Source organism: Hippichthys cyanospilos, chromosome 1, assembly GCF_059441005.1.
Source record: "Hippichthys cyanospilos isolate Australia breed blue-spotted pipefish chromosome 1, RoL_Hcya_1.0, whole genome shotgun sequence".
NCBI lineage: Eukaryota > Metazoa > Chordata > Actinopteri > Syngnathiformes > Syngnathidae > Hippichthys > Hippichthys cyanospilos.
Window position 1 is genome coordinate 20,876,643 of NC_142369.1, and position 18,358 is coordinate 20,895,000.

General features: G+C 38.9%; 1 protein-coding gene across 2 annotated transcripts in view; it reads left to right on the forward strand.

Annotated features, from left to right (window-relative positions):
- The first annotated feature begins 11,526 nt into the window (after nucleotides 1-11,526).
- efna5b (ephrin-A5b) overlaps nucleotides 11,527-18,358 on the forward strand; it is a 97,069-nt gene continuing 90,237 nt past the window's right edge. For both annotated transcript variants that reach the window (XM_088420422.1, XM_088420429.1), the window contains exon 1: nucleotides 11,527-11,781. In XM_088420422.1, the coding sequence (XP_088276548.1) occupies nucleotides 11,657-11,781 (125 nt within the window). In that variant the 5' untranslated portion in view covers nucleotides 11,527-11,656. The remainder of the gene's footprint in view (nucleotides 11,782-18,358) is intronic.

The window sequence follows — 18,358 nt, forward strand, 5'->3', positions numbered from 1 at the left end:
ACACGTAACATTTTTTGCATACTTTTAATTGAAATAGCTTGAAACAATTTCAACATACTTATTAGACATTCAGATCCAATACATAACGGCAAAAGCAAAAACAGAAAACATGCCAAGAATGAATCTTTTTATGCTTGTAGCTTGGATTTGATTGGGCTTGGGTTTCAAGAGTTGTGGTGATATTTTGCATGAAATCATGGGTCATGCAGCCCAACTCTAAATTTTTGAAACTTTTTTTTTTTTTTATTGTAATGCTAATTTGTACCCGTCTATCTTGTTACAAGTACACATAGTAATTTCATTTGAGTTTTTTTGTGTTTTTTTTGTAGTGTTCGCTTTGCATTGCCAATTCCACAAGGGAAATCTCAGCCTGTCAGTGGTGGTCTCCATAGCAATCACAATTGTCATTGTTTGACATTCTGGCTGGCACAAAATGATCTGGGTTTAATCTTCTCTCTCCTCTCTCTTTTTTATGTGCAGAAAGACAAATGGCACTGTTGGAAAACTTTGTAATAATGGCGGTGACAATTAGCAGGCTAAGCATTCGCTAATGCTATTGTGGCCTCATAAATGATGCAGAGCTGATCTTCTCAAGAGCAAACTCTCCCATCAAGCACTTGCAGAAAAAAGCTCAGAAAGTAGACTTTAAGCAGAGAATTGAGAGGTATTAATAAGAGATTAATGATCACTTGCTTGAACAGACTCATGCTGCTATTTCTATGCCACTTTGCCTTGAGCAATTTGGCTATTAGCTTTGTCCCCGGGCTTCAGATCTATAATTTTTTTTCCTCCGGCACAGCCATAAAAAGACTAAAGCATCAATTTCATAGCGGGGTTTCAAATTGTGACTTGAGCATGCGTAACTGAATGTACATACATTGCTATAATGAAAGAGTAGAGCGCCAAAAAGGACTTGGTAGATGCCCACCCCTTTCTCCTTCTAGCTTTTTACTCATGATTGCATGCGCAGTAAGTATCACTCACAGTTGATGGTGGCCTCTACAAATTGAGGCCCTCATCGCAGAAGCCATCTTAGGGAAGGTACAATGCTCTCATAATACCTGTATCAGCGGTGTCCTGCCTTAATTCACTTTTATTACATTCATTCATAATGCTCTCATAATGTGATCATAATGACGAGATAGGTACCAGCCAGGGGATTTTCACAGTGTCACCTTTATTTATCACATACTGTGATATGTCATTTGCGTCTCCTCAGGTGCTGGTAATGAGACCATGCTGGACTTTTTTTGGCTTCAACGAAAGGATGAAATTGGGAAATTTACTTATCCTTCATCCCAGCTTTTCTTGATGAAGTTAGTACATCCAAGAAACAATACTGAAAAGGTATGTATTTTTCATTCATTCGTTTTTGTGTGTCTTTCTGTCATAAGCAGATTAATTAAAAAAATAATGTTTGACGTATTTCAATTTGTGCATAGTTAACAAAGATAAAATACAAATTTCACTATTTCAAACAAATTCTAGACGGACTCTCCAGTCGACTTTCAATTTTTTTGGGCATCCACCAGTGTGGTGATAAATGTTACATCCTGAAACTGCGCCTACACTGCCAACTACTAGCCTGGCATGCAAAGTGCAACATTACAGTGAACCCGTGCCATTTGTAGGGGATGAGGACTAGGACAAATGATGAGGACAAATACTAAAAAGCAGTGTATAACTGATGCACAATGAAAAGCTTTTTTAAATTATTTTTCTTTTTTTTTGTGGGGTAATTTCTTTTTAACTCCCTAAAATTATTACATTATTAAATGCTGACATGTAATAAAAAACAGGGGAAAGAACCAAACCTGCTAAAATAAAACATTGAACGGGTTAAGGGTTACAATTAGAAAAACAGAATATGAAAATATGTGGTTATTTTTTTGTTAATTGTGAACTGTGACTTGGATGCAACAGATGAATTGCAAGGCAAAATGTTCCTGTTTTTTTTTTTTTAATAATTGATGTAGTTCACATATGCATGCATAGTCATGTAATCAGTTTGTGGTATGATGGAATTTCACAGCATTGTGGATAAAACTTTGACAGCAAAACACTCAGTGTCAGACCAAATAAACAAGTAAATGGTAGTGTGTATGTGCATGAGCGTGTGTACATATGTGTGTGTGTGTGTGTGTGTCTTGCATTAGGTTTTCTGACAAACTGGGTTCAGGTCATACAAAACCATGGCTTTCACACCAGTGTTGATGGATGCTATCTCGCTAAAGAATAAGAAATGTTCTTATTAATTCTTTATTATCCGATGGAATGTTCAAATACCAAAGAAAACATTCTGCTGGGAGCAATCTTCTGTGTGTGTTTCTCTTTCAGCTTTTTGATACAAGATGTGTAGCATTAAGTCTTATAGCCGGAAAATGAATGTGTTCAAATGTATGGTAACAGAATCAATTATTTATGGTGCCACAACGCTTACAATGGCTCCTCATTGAATGATCATTGATTTAAGCAGGGGTTCAAACCGATTTGGATTAAGATCATTTAATCCAAATCGTTCACTTAAATATGAAGACCGTGGACTTGGCAAGACAAGGCAGATTTGTTTATTCGGCTTTATTCATTCACAGGAATATTCACGGTACAAAAAAGCTTGAAAATACACATTTACTGTACTACCAAGAAGCTCTTATGAACCATCTAAATAGCACTCACGTTGATTTGGTTGAAGTGTTCATTTTTAAGTCTTCTCTTGTCCTGTCCGTCTGATGGCTTTCGACACTCCCACGTGGAATCCGACAAAATCAAATGTACACAAAAACGACTTTCTAATTCAAACACGGGCCAGGCATCTCGATTCTAGGAATGTAACGACCTCGCCTGGCAGTATCGAAACTTTTATTCCTCGTTGACTTGGAAGACCTTGTCCATACACTCGGCTGTCTGACGCACTGATTTCGTACTAATGGCCGCATCGCTCCCCATCTGTTGTCCATCATTTGGATTCAGGGCAGGACCTGCCCCAGCAAATCCATCTGATTAGTCCTGCTCATCGATTTGTACCAGCTCGCCACGATTTAGTCAACCCTAGGTGTCTCCTCTATGACATGCTGTCTTCCTGTGATTTAGTTTGCCAGCGTTCTAAGTGCATTGAGTGTGACGATAAAATATTTAATCTAATGTGCATCCTGAACAGGGATGAGGAGTATAAAAGAGAAAAGCAAGGCGGCGGAGCAAGGAAGGTAGCTAATGTTCCCAATGAGCTCTGATGTAATGAGAAATGTTTGTGTCAACTTTAGGAATGCACATGACATGGATGCTTAGGTTTGGCATGTTTTGAGTCCTACTATCTTGAGCCAAACTGACAAATGTGTGATTTTTGGTGTGGAACACAAAGTTCTATGATACAATCTCCATCTTCTCAATGCACATAAACCGAATAATGATTATTATCCAATAAAGTGGGCATGAAAACATCACATCTGCAATCCAAAGGCACAGATTCCAATTTCACATGTTAAAAACCTTATCTATGCTGCCAGTCTGAATAATATAATAGTATGAATAGGTTTACAGGACACAATACATGCATAACATTACCACTGTATAAGCACACAAGACACCATCACATCTACATAATTTGTCCTGGGCTGTAAAGGGGATTTATATTTTTTTGGATTTTTTTTCCAAAATCCAACAGTACATTTATAGATTATGGTTGGAAAAATGTGGTACTTTAGATCTGTGTACAAATTGTAACAAATGAGCAAAGATAATCTTAATTTAGATAAATCTTGAACTGAAGTTCAATAAAGTTTGATTCTGGTTTGTTTCATTCAGTTTGCAGTAATATGCTTTATTTCTCCATGCCCCTCATAACCCAGTGCACCCTAAATATGGACATTTCCAAAAATAGACCTGCTCATTGAGACTGAGCCTTGTGGCCATAAAAATACGATATTATGTGAATGGATACTGATGAATATGAAAGCATGCACAGTATTCCACTTGATCAATACACTGCTTCTTATTACAATACTTGAGCTAATATTCTGAATCCCACCATTATGCATCCTAATAATGTATACACTGAAAACTTTATTGTACACACCTGCTCACTCTTTTGCTCTGTACTTTATTTTTTTTTAATGTTACACCCTTTCCTAAAAATTGTTGGCAGGTAGGTTACAAACAAGAGTCATAAAGAATATGAGAGGCAGAGAAGCGATACTTCATTGCAACAACCATTTTCCACCCTGAGTAGACGTAGCCATTCTAACAGACATAATGTATTAAGAGATGCAAGAGGAAGAGAATCTGCTTTTGAGTCTTGCATGACAACAGACCGACACATTGCTCCCAAATGGTGAGTGACCATTTAGCAAGCCCTCTCTTTTTGTGGAATCATCTGTAGTTTGTTCCATTTCTACACCCTCATATCCAGTTTCTCCTTTGAGTTGTCATCCATCTGTATTTCCCCCCTTTTATGTCCTTAATCATCTGCTGGCCTGCCCGAGCTGCCATGTTGACACCAGACAAACCGAGCCACATTCTCACATCTTTTTTAATGAGTCTGTGTTATTATACAGGCTTCAATTGTCCTGTTGGCAAAAGAATAGCTGCCTTTAAACAAAAGGTGCTAACCGGCCCTCATTCTGGGCCTCCTGGCACTCTAAATGTGTGGGACTGACTGTAAGACAAAGGAAGAACACCCAGGTTCAAGGCCAGAAATGTGTCAGTTCGCATCAAATTACTCCGATAAACTTCGTCGAAATAAAACTCTTGAGGAAGCCACTTGTCTTGTATGGAAAATACATTACCGGAATGATGGCCAAATTCAAGTGAGCAATAAAACACCAAGGTTCATTTCGAGTCGAATGGAAGTTGCAGTGTTAGCGCATAATAGCGTTAGCGAATCATGTTATTAGAATTAGCTTCTGATAGCTTTCACATGCTCAAACCTTGAACAGATTTGAGTGAAATGTGACAATTGATGCTTTGGCAATGAAATACTGCCTCCATGAGTGAAAAGATGATGCACTCTTCATCGGTTTGTATACACTTGTGGCTAGCTGCAGCTTCACAACAATGCTGCAGCTTTGTCATTGAATGTCACAACAATGACGTCTATATGAACCCCTAGCATAAAAACTGCAGCATCATTATTTTTGCTCTAATGCAAGTCTAATTTTCTTTTCAGGAATTTAACAGGTTGCTCTGCACCTTGTTGGGAGAAAACGAGTGAGCTTTCAATTACGCAGCCCTGGTGCGCTTGACAATTTGATGCCCGAAAGTTGACAGTGCGTATGTATGAGATTTCTTGGAGCTACACAACCAGAAGGAATGTTGTGTGCTGTACGTACCAGTTCTGGTAGTCATGTTGAAAAGGCTTATTGAATAATATTTAAATAAATATTTGAATAATATCTGGTAGTCATGTTGAAAAGGCTTATTGAATAATATTTGATTAGGAAAGGAATCACTAAGGTTTTAATGTGATTATGTTTGTGACACCATATTTTTCATTTTGGTTGATTTTAACATGCCATCAGGCATACGCTACAGGAGCCTGAGGGCCAGGACTGCCAAACAATATCTTGCACTAAAAAAAAAAAAAGAAAAATCATGATATTCTGCACTACATTACTAGCACCATTGTCTCTGTTTATTGTTGATTTCTGTTTATTGCTATTTATTTTTTGCTCAGTTATGGAATGTAGTCTGCTGCTCAGGGAAGTGAAAAGAATAAGAATTTCATTGTACGTTACTACTATACATATGACAATAAATCTCTTGAAGCTTATACGATATAGAAATGGCTCTAAAAGTACCGTAATTTCATCATTGTAAAAACACACAGTGTGTGTTTTAATGGGACAGCCATGATCTATACAACCACTAAAGTCAGGGGTAGACTTAATTGTGTTTTTGCAAAATTCCCCAAAATTGAAGAAAAAAAAGGACTTCCAAGCGAGGTCTAGTTGTACTTGGAGAAATAAGATACTAGCAAAATCCCCACCTAAAAAAATCATTCCTTAATAGAGGTTGAAGTGTAATTGTCTCTCCTTCCCACCTGGTGTCTGTCCATTTGCGCCACAGCGGATGAAATAGATTCACAAGTGTAATTGCTTGTAGGTTGATATCATGGAAGTGTGATAGACTTGGAGTGACAGTCACTGGGATGATGATGTGTTGCCTTCCTTTATTTTTTGCCATTGTATTCATTCAACTTAATTCTTATTATTGTTATAGTGATTTGTAAATGCTGTGCATCACACCGCGTGGATTTTCTAATAGCTCACCCTTCTCAATTACATGTAACTAAATAAAACAATTGATGGCCCATGATGTAGTAATAAAGCAACAGCAATCTGAAAATATTTTCGATAGAAAGACACATTTTTGATTCAGCTCTGTTAGTGCTTGCTGGATGTGCCTCCTGGAGTGTCAAGTACTCAAGAGCGGAAAAGTGTTTTGCTTTATCACCAATAGTCCATGTTAATATTCCCCTCTGTCGTTGTTGAAGTAATCAGTGCAGCCCACTATGACCGTGACAGCAGGTTAAGGGGGGGGCAGGGAAGAGGAAAAGCTCTGTCTGTGCTAGAGAAAATGAAAGCAGCATGGGGTGTATGTGCTGCCCTCTAGTCAGTCAAATATGCTTGTTATCAACATATGTGTGTGTGTTGGGGTGTGTGTGAGAGTGAACGCAGCAGGAGAGGAATGTAGTCATAGCTGTAAAGTGGGTGTGAAAACAGCCATGTTCTGCGACCTCCAGGACGACCTCGCCACCCCTCCTCCCCTTACTCGTTGATAGCGTCCTCCGCGTGTGTGTCTGCACTGCCAAAATGCTCGAAGAAAACGTGTATAATCGTTGTGAGTGGATTGAAGTCTGTGTGTAGTGTGCACGTGCATGTGTGTGTTTTATTGCTGAAAGCAGCAGGAGAATGCCCCAGAGTTTACACAGGCCTGAGAGAAGAGGTCAAGGGGATTATCTTAAAATATTAGCCCACCTCTGACCCCATCCATTCTCCCTGTCCAGCTTTGAAGGCAGTCGGCACCTGTTTTGCAAACACACACAGTAAGTGTGCAGAATCTTTTTTTCTTCACTTTACAACAAAGAATAAACACGTTTATAAAAGGTTTGGTTTTCTCAAATTCACAAAATGGGGACACACACATACCCATTTGTAAACTCGTAATCGATTTTTTTCAAATGGGTTATAGAACTTGGGCAAGCAGTAGCTGTAGCAGTTAATAGCAAAAAGACTGGTCGTACTTTAAAACGTGCAAGAACATTGCATAGGCAAACTCCTATTTTGCAAAGTTGATTTGAGGCAACTGTAAGTTGTTTCATCTTTCATCCAAAAGGCTTTTTCAATTCTAGATTTTTAGTTGTGAAATTTCTTTGTTTATTTGTCTTGTGGCTGTGTCTTATTTTTTAAAGAAATAATCATAACACAATCATAACAGACGTTGGTTCCAAACTCTTCAAACGGAATCCGTTTGAAGAATTTGGAACCAACGTTTGTGATTAAAGAAGAAATGCCTTTAATATACAAGAAAAGTCAAATTTCCTCCATTCTACCCTTTCTGAGTTGGTCAGTTAGAAAAGAAAAAAAATCTTCATAACACACACCACAGCATAATCACTGATAATCTTTGAGAGATATTTGACATTTGAACTTCAGCAAATTTGTTTCGCAAGGTGGGGAAATCCTAAAATCCAGTCCAATTGTTATTGGTGTGTAAATGGCTTTAATACTGTATATAGCACAATTCCGTTGCAGGAGCTTATCCCTGAATTCGGGACTTGTGGAGCACTATTTTATGTTTGGGCTGTGGGTATTATTATCAACATTTCATTAGAAATAATTTTCCTTGTTCCGAAGAATAACTCATCATCTAGCCTTCCTGACTGGTACCTCTAATTTCCAGGATGTACAAATGTCCAAAGTTTGATGGAACTTAAGGAATAAATACCCCTATAAAACACCACACAAGTATTAGCCCCCCAAAAGTGCTGTCCTTCATTATAGGGAAGATACATTTTACACGAGGATCTGCATATTAAGTAAATCCACAATTTCATACAGTATGAATTCATGCGACTGGTATTCCTTGTTTGGGGTTGAGGGCTGCAGCTCGTTTCCTAAAGTTTCATAAATTTTGCAAGGGTCCTGGTCTTGATTTAAGCCGATGACAGATGCAGACTCAAACTTGGATGTGGTCCCGTCTGAGTCAGCGATCCCAGCTGGTTGCCACTGCGGGGCGTCTCAGTGCTGGAGCGATGCCTGAGCCCCCTAACTCTCCCCAACAACGCACACAAACACACACCTTCAAATAGCAAAACTGCAATCATATTTTACACTGTATAGCTTTTCATTGTTATTTTCATAAACGATGATAGAGAACAATAAATGCTTTAGTTGCTGCCATTGAAACAATTTAGAATAATTACGTGGGGCCTATTAATGACCTCCAAGGCATTTGCCATTGAAGTAGGCATGTATTTAAAATGAAAGTGTGTGGCCGTCAAAATCCTTGACAACAAATAGAATACATGCACAAGGCAAAATATTCACCTCAACACCGCCTAATAAGAGCAGATGTAATGTGGCCCAGTTTTGATTGACCTGGGAGGTAATCATTTAAAAGTATTTTTACGGTGCGGTTGTAGTTTGCAGCGATGTAGAAAAGCACTGCATTTCTTTTCAACACGTAATTCAATAAGCCAAGGAAAATATTACAATGACCCCACACTACGTTTAACATAATCTAATAATATCCATTTTGTGAGCTGTGTGGGAAATATCTGCCATTGCAAAGACAACAATGCTCACTTTTGACTGACAGAGTTATTTATTGAACAAAAGAGAGCTTAACACAAAATTATTCAACACCCACTGCACATCATGTTTATTTGCAAAGGTTACACTTGCTTTCAATTAGTCCACCACACAAGAACAATTTAAAAAGTTCAGCACAATTTGTTACCAACAGTATTCTTTGAAACATGTAACTCAAAAGTGTGTAAGTTTTTGCAAATACATTTAATTTGTGATAATTAATGTATCAATTCAAATATGTCAAGTAATAGTAGGTGTATTATAATTGGATTTTCTGGCAAATGTCTCTTTAGGAACAAGGTACCCAAAGACCAGCCATCCTATTTTTTTAAATTTTATTTATTGGGCTTATTCTGACTGGGTTGTGTGAGATCTGATTTTGAGTGAGAGTTGAAGTACATCCTGGACTAGTTGCTGGCCAATCATGGACAATCAATTGAAAAATAATCATTCACACTCACATTCAAAACCTACGGACACGTTGGAGTTTTAGGAGAATTTCTGTATGCTTTTGGAATATGGAACGAAGCCAGAGTTCATGAAGAAAACCTGTGCAAGCTCCACACAGGAAAGGCAGAGAAATGCTCTTGAATCTGCAGTCTCAGAAGTGTAAGAAGCACTCTTTTCCAAATTTCAAGGCACACATTTTACGTTATGTACCTTCTGCCATCTAGAGTTCAATTGTTCTGTCTCTCACTGTACGTCGCTGGCATTGTTGAACAAAGACACATTGTATGCAACTTTTAGCGTGCCTTGTCACATCATGGGAGTCAACATTTTTTTTTTTTTTTTTGTCTAGGCTTACACCAGTATTGTTATGAATACGCATGGGGTGAGGGGCAATACTTCCATTACAATATCACGTTTGTGTTTTTTTATTTAAATATTGTAGGCTTATTTTCTGCAACCGGTCAAAATAGGTTGTGTGGTATTTGGTGAAAGACCTGTTGCCAGTATTGATGAAATTTGTGACATGCTGATGTAACTTCACAAAGTGAAGAGCAGAAAAGCAGCTTTTACTTTCGTACTACACTTTGATTTTATTTAGAAGTATTTTAATTTTTTACTGCAAATGTTCAAAATATTTTCTATGTTTTTTAAAAAACAATATGTATTGTAGTCAACGAAAACAAAATTAGCTGTTAACCCAAAACATTTAATTGAAAAACTGTGCTGTTCATATATATATATATATATATATATATATATATATATATATATATATATATTTTTTTTTTTTTTTTTTTTTTTTTTTTTTTTTTTTTTTCAATTTATACAAGAATCTGATATCAGCCCATGTCTACGAGGTGCACTCTTTGGAAACCACTGCACTAGGTCAGTGTCTTTGATGAGCCAACAAGCCAAGAAAATGCCCACATAACAGCACCAAACAAAATATACTGTATTGAAATAACGTCGACGTCTTCTCAATTTAGTCCCAAATTGACCTACTCAGTGTGCATTCTAAGCCTGTTCATTTGAACGGATTGACGCGCAGAGAGACACGTCTGTTTTTGTTGAATGAATGGCAACAGGTGGATGCTCAGCTTATTGTACCTTCTGCCATCTAACGGAAGAGCATTAAATTGTTCTCTTTCACATTATGTTGCTGGCAGATGAACAACATATATTTGTAATTAAAACATAATATATATTTTTTTAGGTTGACGTAGATAAGATCCCACGGGACACCTTAACGATGTCTGCACATTTGTGTGCCAAGCTGCCCTCCGTTAGTAATCATTGTTAGACCTGGCAAAAACATCACTTCACTGGCCAAACGCAACTGAATTGTTTCAAGAGCCATTTTTTTTAAATATACATAATCAATTCGGGTTAATTTACTTTCGGATGTTTTTTAAAAACTGTATATAAAATATTATTTGCATTTGATTGCCCGATAATGTATATTCCCATTTTTAGAATTTAGAAACATCTCTTAGCACAACCTTAGTAATAACACATGTTAAAATAAATAACTAACTAATTATATTACGGACCTCTTCGCAATTGAATTACTGTACATGTACAAGTAGATGGGCTTGTGGAGGCGGCGTGGGTAAAAGTGGGGAAGCGTGGGGGGTGAAGGGTGGGAGGCAGTGGGCGGGGCCAAAGACCGGGAGCCAATGGCGGCGCAGTAAAGAAAAGCCACTCGCTCAGTCCGCGTCTGGAGCTGCTGGACGCTGCGCACTCTCCCGAGGCTCAGCACCACACATACACACACACCCATGCACACAGCGACTCATCCGAAGACGTACACGCACACGCCCGGATACATTCACCTCGAAGGCGACTCGACGCAATTTGGTGGGGTTTCTTTTATCTTGCCGTTTTGCAAGATGGCTCATTTATAAGGAGGACGCGGCGGTATGCGCACCTAAACAAGTGTCTCCTCTTCACTCAAGCCGGACACTGAGAAAGACCAGAGGAGGTACCGAGCTTTTTTTTTTTTCCTCCCTTCCTCTACTCACTTGTCATTTGGATTGATTGAGTAGGCTTCAAGCCTCCCCTCCCCTCGCTTACCTTGCGCGAAGTGACAAAAGTTGTGTGGACTCCATGGATATCTGACGTGGCTGTCCGTCACCCGCGCGCTTTTTTGTCACTGACTTGTCCCCTAGCACCCAAGGGTGCGCTTGTCGTCACTCACCTTGTTGACGCACCCCTGAAGATCCAGCGAGAGAAGGAAGGGGAGGGGGGGTGGGGGACATATATCCCCAGCTCCGAGGGACAACTGCCACATTGGACCGGTCCGACCCGAGCTCCCGTACCGAGCGAGCTTGGTGAATGAGACCCCCTCACCTGCCGCCGCACCAACCAGGAGGAATACGTGGCCAACTTTTGCCGTAGTGATGCTGCAAGTGGAAATGATCCTCGGCGTCTGCCTGGTGCTGTGGATGTGTGTTTTTAGCCAGGAGCCCAGTTCCAAAGTGGTGGCGGACCGCTACGCCGTCTTCTGGAACCGGACCAACGCCAAGTAAGTCACCTCGCCGTACTCCCGGGTTTCGATGACCGCTGGGACAAGCGGGGCGGGTTCGGGTGTGAATCTCACTGCAGCGAGGACGCCGCAAATTGTGTCGTGCATAATCCGAATGTACAAAACATTGCAATTGCCCGTCTCAACCGTGCGAGCGGAATCAAAACCAAAGATGACAGAGATACAGGGCGCATGCGGCTCTACACTAAATCTAACTTTATAAACAGTATAAAGAAGTTTTATCCGCTAGCTCACGTTTGTGAGAAAACAGCCTATTCGTGAAGAAAATAATTTTTTAAACAAAAAATCAAATCCACTTAATGGTCGTATTTTTTTTTTTTTTTGCCAAAATACACTGTACAAAATAATGACCAATAATTACGCGATTTTCTATTTAGATGTACGTTAATTGCAGTTCTTTGCTTTCCTCATATGAAATGATGAGTAAAAAAAAACAAACAAACACCCAAAACACCGGTCATGTTTCTACTCTCCCTCCTTTCCATGCCATTTTCACAATTATGTAGAACATTTTTGAGAAACAAACATAATAATAACGCATGATTTAGTAGGCTACTACTACATGCTTAAAAGTTTTAAGGACAAAACCATAAACCTAATACAGTACTTGTATTCCTGACTTGAAACGTCCTATAACTTTGACATAACTTTTCCTGTGTAAACCTTTTACTACAAAATTAAATTCAGTGTTTTAGCCTCCTTTTTACATTGAACGGATGAACACCCCCATTAATACCACTACTAGAATTTTAAAAATGTCTCTGTGAAAGCAAAAAAAAAAAAAAGTTTTTCTGTAATTCTCAAAACAGCAGTCATAATTTCTCTTTTAAGTCAGAATGTGCATAGAGGCACACATTAACCTTGACTTCTTTCAATTGAGCTAGCAGGGTTGCACATATTGGTCAGACATTTTCCTTTCTGGGGTCTGATTGCGCAGCTTTTTCTCAGACGGGTTAAGTCAAATGACTAAGTTCTAGTGGAGAGGTGTTTTCACTCAACTGGGGAATGTTAATGCATATTTGAGTTAAAAAGATAAAAAAAGTCATCCTACTTTTTATAATTCATATTTTGTGACATTTGTGAAAAGTTTCCCTGCAATTGCTTGTAATTTCTTGTAGTAGTTTAGTGTTCAAGTTTACAAAGTCCAGCGGTGTGTGTAGATCTTGTTGTTGATACCCCCACGCTTGACGACGGGTTGTGGTCGCCGAGCCGACTTGACGGTATTGACTTTATTTTTCCCTCGCCATAATTTTGACCTTGATTTCTGCTGTTGATAGACATCCTTTCACGGGGCCATATTTTGTTTTCTCCCCTTTCTTCAGCGAGAAAGTTTTGACTCGACTGGACGCTCTGTTAACTAGATTTTTTCCAGATGTGCTGACAGGTTTTACCACTTTGAACTCATAATACCAAATTGAAGTAAAAATCGCTCACATCGAGAGGAGGGCATTACGAGAAGTTTTCGCCAAGTTGGCTTCATGTTTTTCTTCTTTTTGATGCTGACAGTGTGACGTAAAGCCGAGCCTTGAGCGTAAAGCCGAGCCTTGAGCCTTGTAACGCATGCCTCTTCCCTCAAGGAAGGAAACAGGTTTTTGTAAAGATCTTGTAGGGTGGCAAATACCCGTCGGTCCCTATGCAAGATTGCTAAGTTAGTTTGACTCAGTCCCTGCAGGTATTGCTAACTGCTCCCAAACCCAACGTGTCGTGTTGACGAGTCCACTGAACAACATTTACCTCGTCATTTTGTGCATAATTGGTGAAAGCTGCTCCTGAGATTTTGTTCTTGAGGCCATTCCCATCAATTTCGGTGTCAACCCCGCGCACGGAAAAGTGATCCCATCTCTCCGGGAGTCCGCCGAGGTCCAATTTAATGAAGCGAGGCGTCCTAAATGATGCAGCAGGTGACTTCAAAAGTGTAAAGCTGACATCATTTCAGGCTCACTCTTGGAGAAGAAGCCATTTAGCCGCCATTCATTTTTCCATCCGACAAAACCGCAGATTCTCCCAGCTGGAAAATGACTAGCTTGAGGGAATTAATCCCCCCAAATGTGTTTGGTTTGTCTCAAAATCTCTTTGGTTTCTGATTTAGTATGCCCGAATTGGACATATCATGTCCTGATATTATGCTCCAACTTCATTCACCCGGCATAGAGCCACATAATGTATATGGCCAACGTGATCACATTTAGCTCAAAATAAGCATCGTTTTAAAATATGACAATTCATTAAATACATAAATGTAAACCAGGATTATACACCACGCGGTCCACGGTATTCTTCCCAATCACAGCCGTGTTTTTTTTTCAAATCCGATTTATTTGTCGACCTCATTTTAAAAACAACAGCGCTCGACGAATAAATGTAATCATATGCAACATAAAACAAAGTAACATTTCAGAAGATAAAACCGATATTAAAAAAGAGGTCCAATAAAACACTGAGTAAACCTTACAAGTTTAAATAAAATACATAACTTCAAACCCAGGGGCCGAAAAGCGGGAGAAGTTAACTTGAAGAAACGGGCGGGCATTGGATTCTGACGTTTGGGAGCCTTATGTTTTTTTATTCTTGAAAGAAAGTTAACACAGGTTTGGATTTCTTCCACATACTTTTCCATCAGTGGGAGCGTTTGGTAATCAGGGCAGAGGGGTTTTCCCGGCTGTTTGCTCGGTTTCAATCCGTCTTTGTCTACCAATATCACCGTCAGAACGAGGGCTTAAAAACAACTTTGCTAACCTTATTTTCATTGAACCGCTTTTCCATCATTCTTCTGTTCTTCATTTACCGTTCTGACCAGTAGAGGAGTGTTTGGCAAAGCCATATTAGGTGTCTTCACGTGGTTGATTCAGCTTGAAACGTGGAATAAATAAAGGGACATTTCTCTTGAGCAGCGTCTGCCCTCTGCGAATTCAGCCGGCTGCCTTTGCTTGTGAGTATTCTAATGAGAGGACAGACTAGTGCCCTTTCTTCTGCGTCATGTCCCACTAAGCCCTCTTCCCTTGTCGCCTCTCTCTCGGTCTGTATCTCCTTGTCCGGCGCTGGAGCATGAATGAATGCAATCAGATATTTCGGGAGTCCCCCCCGCACGCAATGGTGGACTGTCTGAGGTCAGGATGACTCCGAGGGGTCACACGACAGAGACATAAAACGTTTGCGACTCTCCTTGAAAGTCTCATTCATGACGCGTGTATGTTTGTAACCTTGCAAATTACTCAGTAATTTTTTTACTTTAATACGCGGTTGTTGCGTTAAACAACAGCTTAGACACTTTTAGAGTAACTTGTTCCTACATTGTACTTTTTAAATTGTGTAACGTACTAATTAATAACAGTTTATACACATTCCACACAAATACATTCATATTTCACGTGTCCAAGTGTTATTTTACTTAGAACACAGATCACGGTCTTATGTTGATATTTTCTTTGTGACATCAATGTGAAATTCCATGTCATTGCGCACAGAAGGATGGATCATGAACCTCCTCTATATTTAAGAAAATAAAGCAAAATAAAGGACAACAAGAAATTCTACCAAAATTTGAATTTCATAAACCATATAAAATCGTACTTAAGGATTTATAGCTATGGTTTTGCGATCTATTCAGTTCAGTAAAGATATAAAAATCAGCAAATTGTTTGCTCGAAATTCCGTCAACTTGGAAAATGTTTGTGCTTTTAGAAACAATCGAGGCATTGTATGTTCTATGCGTTTTACTGCACGCATACCAATTCTTTTTTCATCAAACATGTAAGGTTCAGTTTTTGTTCTGGTTAAAAACATGTTACTTTTAAAATTATAGTGTAGAGAAACACACTTTTCTCAGTTTTCTCGTTTTTCTCCCTGCCTTCTAATGTGTAAAACATGACTAAATTGAATTTGTAAGTGAAGTTACATTTGGAATTTATTAAAGGAGCGTGGCCCGCCATTGCTTTCACGTAAAATAAATGAGAAGAATGTGCGCGAAAAGTGTGTCAGGTGTTTAGTGCAGAATCACAGTTTTCATTATGAGGATGTTTTTTTCATGAATATGAAAAGAACCCAATTGACAAAACACTACCAGCAGTACTTAAAACAGTTCAATGTCACAATTCAAAAAGCCAATGTGAATTGTTGAAAAACTAAAATGAAAAAGTAAAATGGATGAGTGCCAGGTGGTAACATTGAAAACTGTGAAAAAAACATTCAAGGACTAAAATATCTGCCAATGACAGAAAATGTTATTTGCACAAGAAACGCCGATTTTTTCTTTAATTTTATGGTCATTTTTCTTTTTCTTTTCATCATGGGATTAGATTGCGGTTAGGGTATTTGAAGACATTTGTAGTTAGACTCTACATGTTTTAGCAGAGAAAGCTTACAGTGAATGCGATGTACAGTGTATGCATGTTTTAGGGGGTCTCTGCTTGTGTTTTGTGTTTTGCAAGTGGTCAATGAGTTGTACAGGCCTGATATCCTAGATCAGCGTTAGCGTCACAAAGTTAGATATAGTCAGTGGTGCCTTGAGAAATGAACCAGTTTCACACTTTTTTTATTTTTGGAAACACTGCCATTGTCGGCTGTCAGCATGTTGCATGTAAAAATTACTCTTGGCCAATAGGTGGCAACACAGTACTTTAACACGCGTTTTTAAGGGGTGTTAACCCGTGTTAATTTGCTTCCTTATCTTAAAACTAAAAAAAAAACAAGTTTTAAATTGCAAAGTCTTCGGTTGTGCCTCGAGATTTTTCCAAAGAAAATAGTGTGCCTTGGCACAAAAAAGGTTGAAAAACACTGTCTTAGATAAATTGACTATGTCAAGCCAATCCAATGAGCATTTTGTTATCTGTGGCACACTGGTCGGAACGATTAGTGTGGGATTCCAATTTTACTGTTTTAAATTAATGCCGACATTTTTAAACTCAACTTGAATTTAGGTTTTATTTCATGATTCATGGTTTTGGCCGTATGTTAAAATGCCCATCTATCCGGTCCTTTCCTGGATTAAAATAAAACAAAAGAAAAAACTCTCCTTTGCACTCTTTTCCTCTGTCTGAGGACTGATTAGTTTTCAGTAATGACCCCCCTGCTTCGTAGTCTTATTTTCGCCCGCAGGACCGGCAGCCACCAGCTCCAGCTTGAGCTGCGAGGTCCAAAAGTGGAGGCGACATAGAGTGCGAGCAGCAGGAGAGGAGCAGAAAAACAAAAACAATGTTTGTGAGCAGGGATGATTTAAATGAGAAATAGTTTTTTTCTTTTCTTGGTTTGGTCAAGGTTTAGATGTCACATTGTGTTTTCTCAACAAACCTGTAAATGCACTTTCCATTTAGATTAGATTTTTTTTCTATCAAACAAGAAAATGAGGCCGGCAGGCAGCAGTCAATGTGGAGTCAATGTGCTTGGCAGAGCAGCTGCTTTTCAGCGTGTGGCGGCGGAGGCGAGCGAGGACTTTTTGGCCGTGACCCTTGTGGAGCTGCTACGCTGCACACTGAAGAAATACTGTTGGTCAGGCGTGAGACAGGGACGATGCCTTTTTCTTAATAAAGGCAGTTTACAAATTTGCTATCAAAAGTCTGCCTTTGTATAGATAATACTGCTCAGGCGTATTAAGATTTTCAGAGGAGCATTTCAGAAGTAATTAGGCTATATCATAGTGTAGGGTTGGGTCCGTAATTTTTTAAATGCTCTTTAAAACGAAACAAAACAAAACAAAACAAATTAAACACACAAAAAGATTCATCTATATATATATATATATATATATATATATATATATATATATATATATATATATATATATATATATATATATATATATGCGCACCACTTCAAACAACAGCCATAAATAAAAACATTCAAAAAATACTTACACACTTTCGCCACAAAAAGTCTACATTATAAGGGAGATGCAGATGAAAGCATGAGCCGCCACGATTCCTCCAACCCATTTTTTTTCCGACAAATTTTGCTACTTATTTATTCACCTCAATTCCTCGGTGAATAATAGCGATATATCTGAATAGGGGAGGTGGATATATGAAGGAGAACAGTTTAATGCTTTGGCCCTGGAAAAAGTTCTCTTCTTCACCGGCTGTTGTTGGAGGTATGTTTGTAAAGTAAGAATTCTTCTATCAGTCCTCGTTAGATGGTGCAAGCGTATCTAGGGTTGTGACTGCTGAGTGTCTACAGGCTGTATGTTATCCAGGACTTGGCAAAATATCTCAATTTTAAGAGCCCATTTCACTAGAGTGGGATGTCATATTAAATTGAAAAATATGGACAGCATTTAATGGCAGGCAGACTCATTTCACTTCACGTTCCCTCCTCCCTTGACTTGGGCTCAGATCTTAATGCCCCCGGTTTTTGTTTTCACAATAATCGCTCCAAGGTCAGATGGAGTGCTGAAACACTGCTATCAGCCGCACAATCTGTCTTGCATTCAACCCCTTTGTAAAGAACGTGGTAGCGAAGATTGAAATTAAGGCTTTTTGCCACAGATTAATGTTCAAAGAAAGATATTTTACCCCAACAGTTTTCTGTGAAAATGTTGCCAGCAAATGCACGGCTTTTGCCTTTG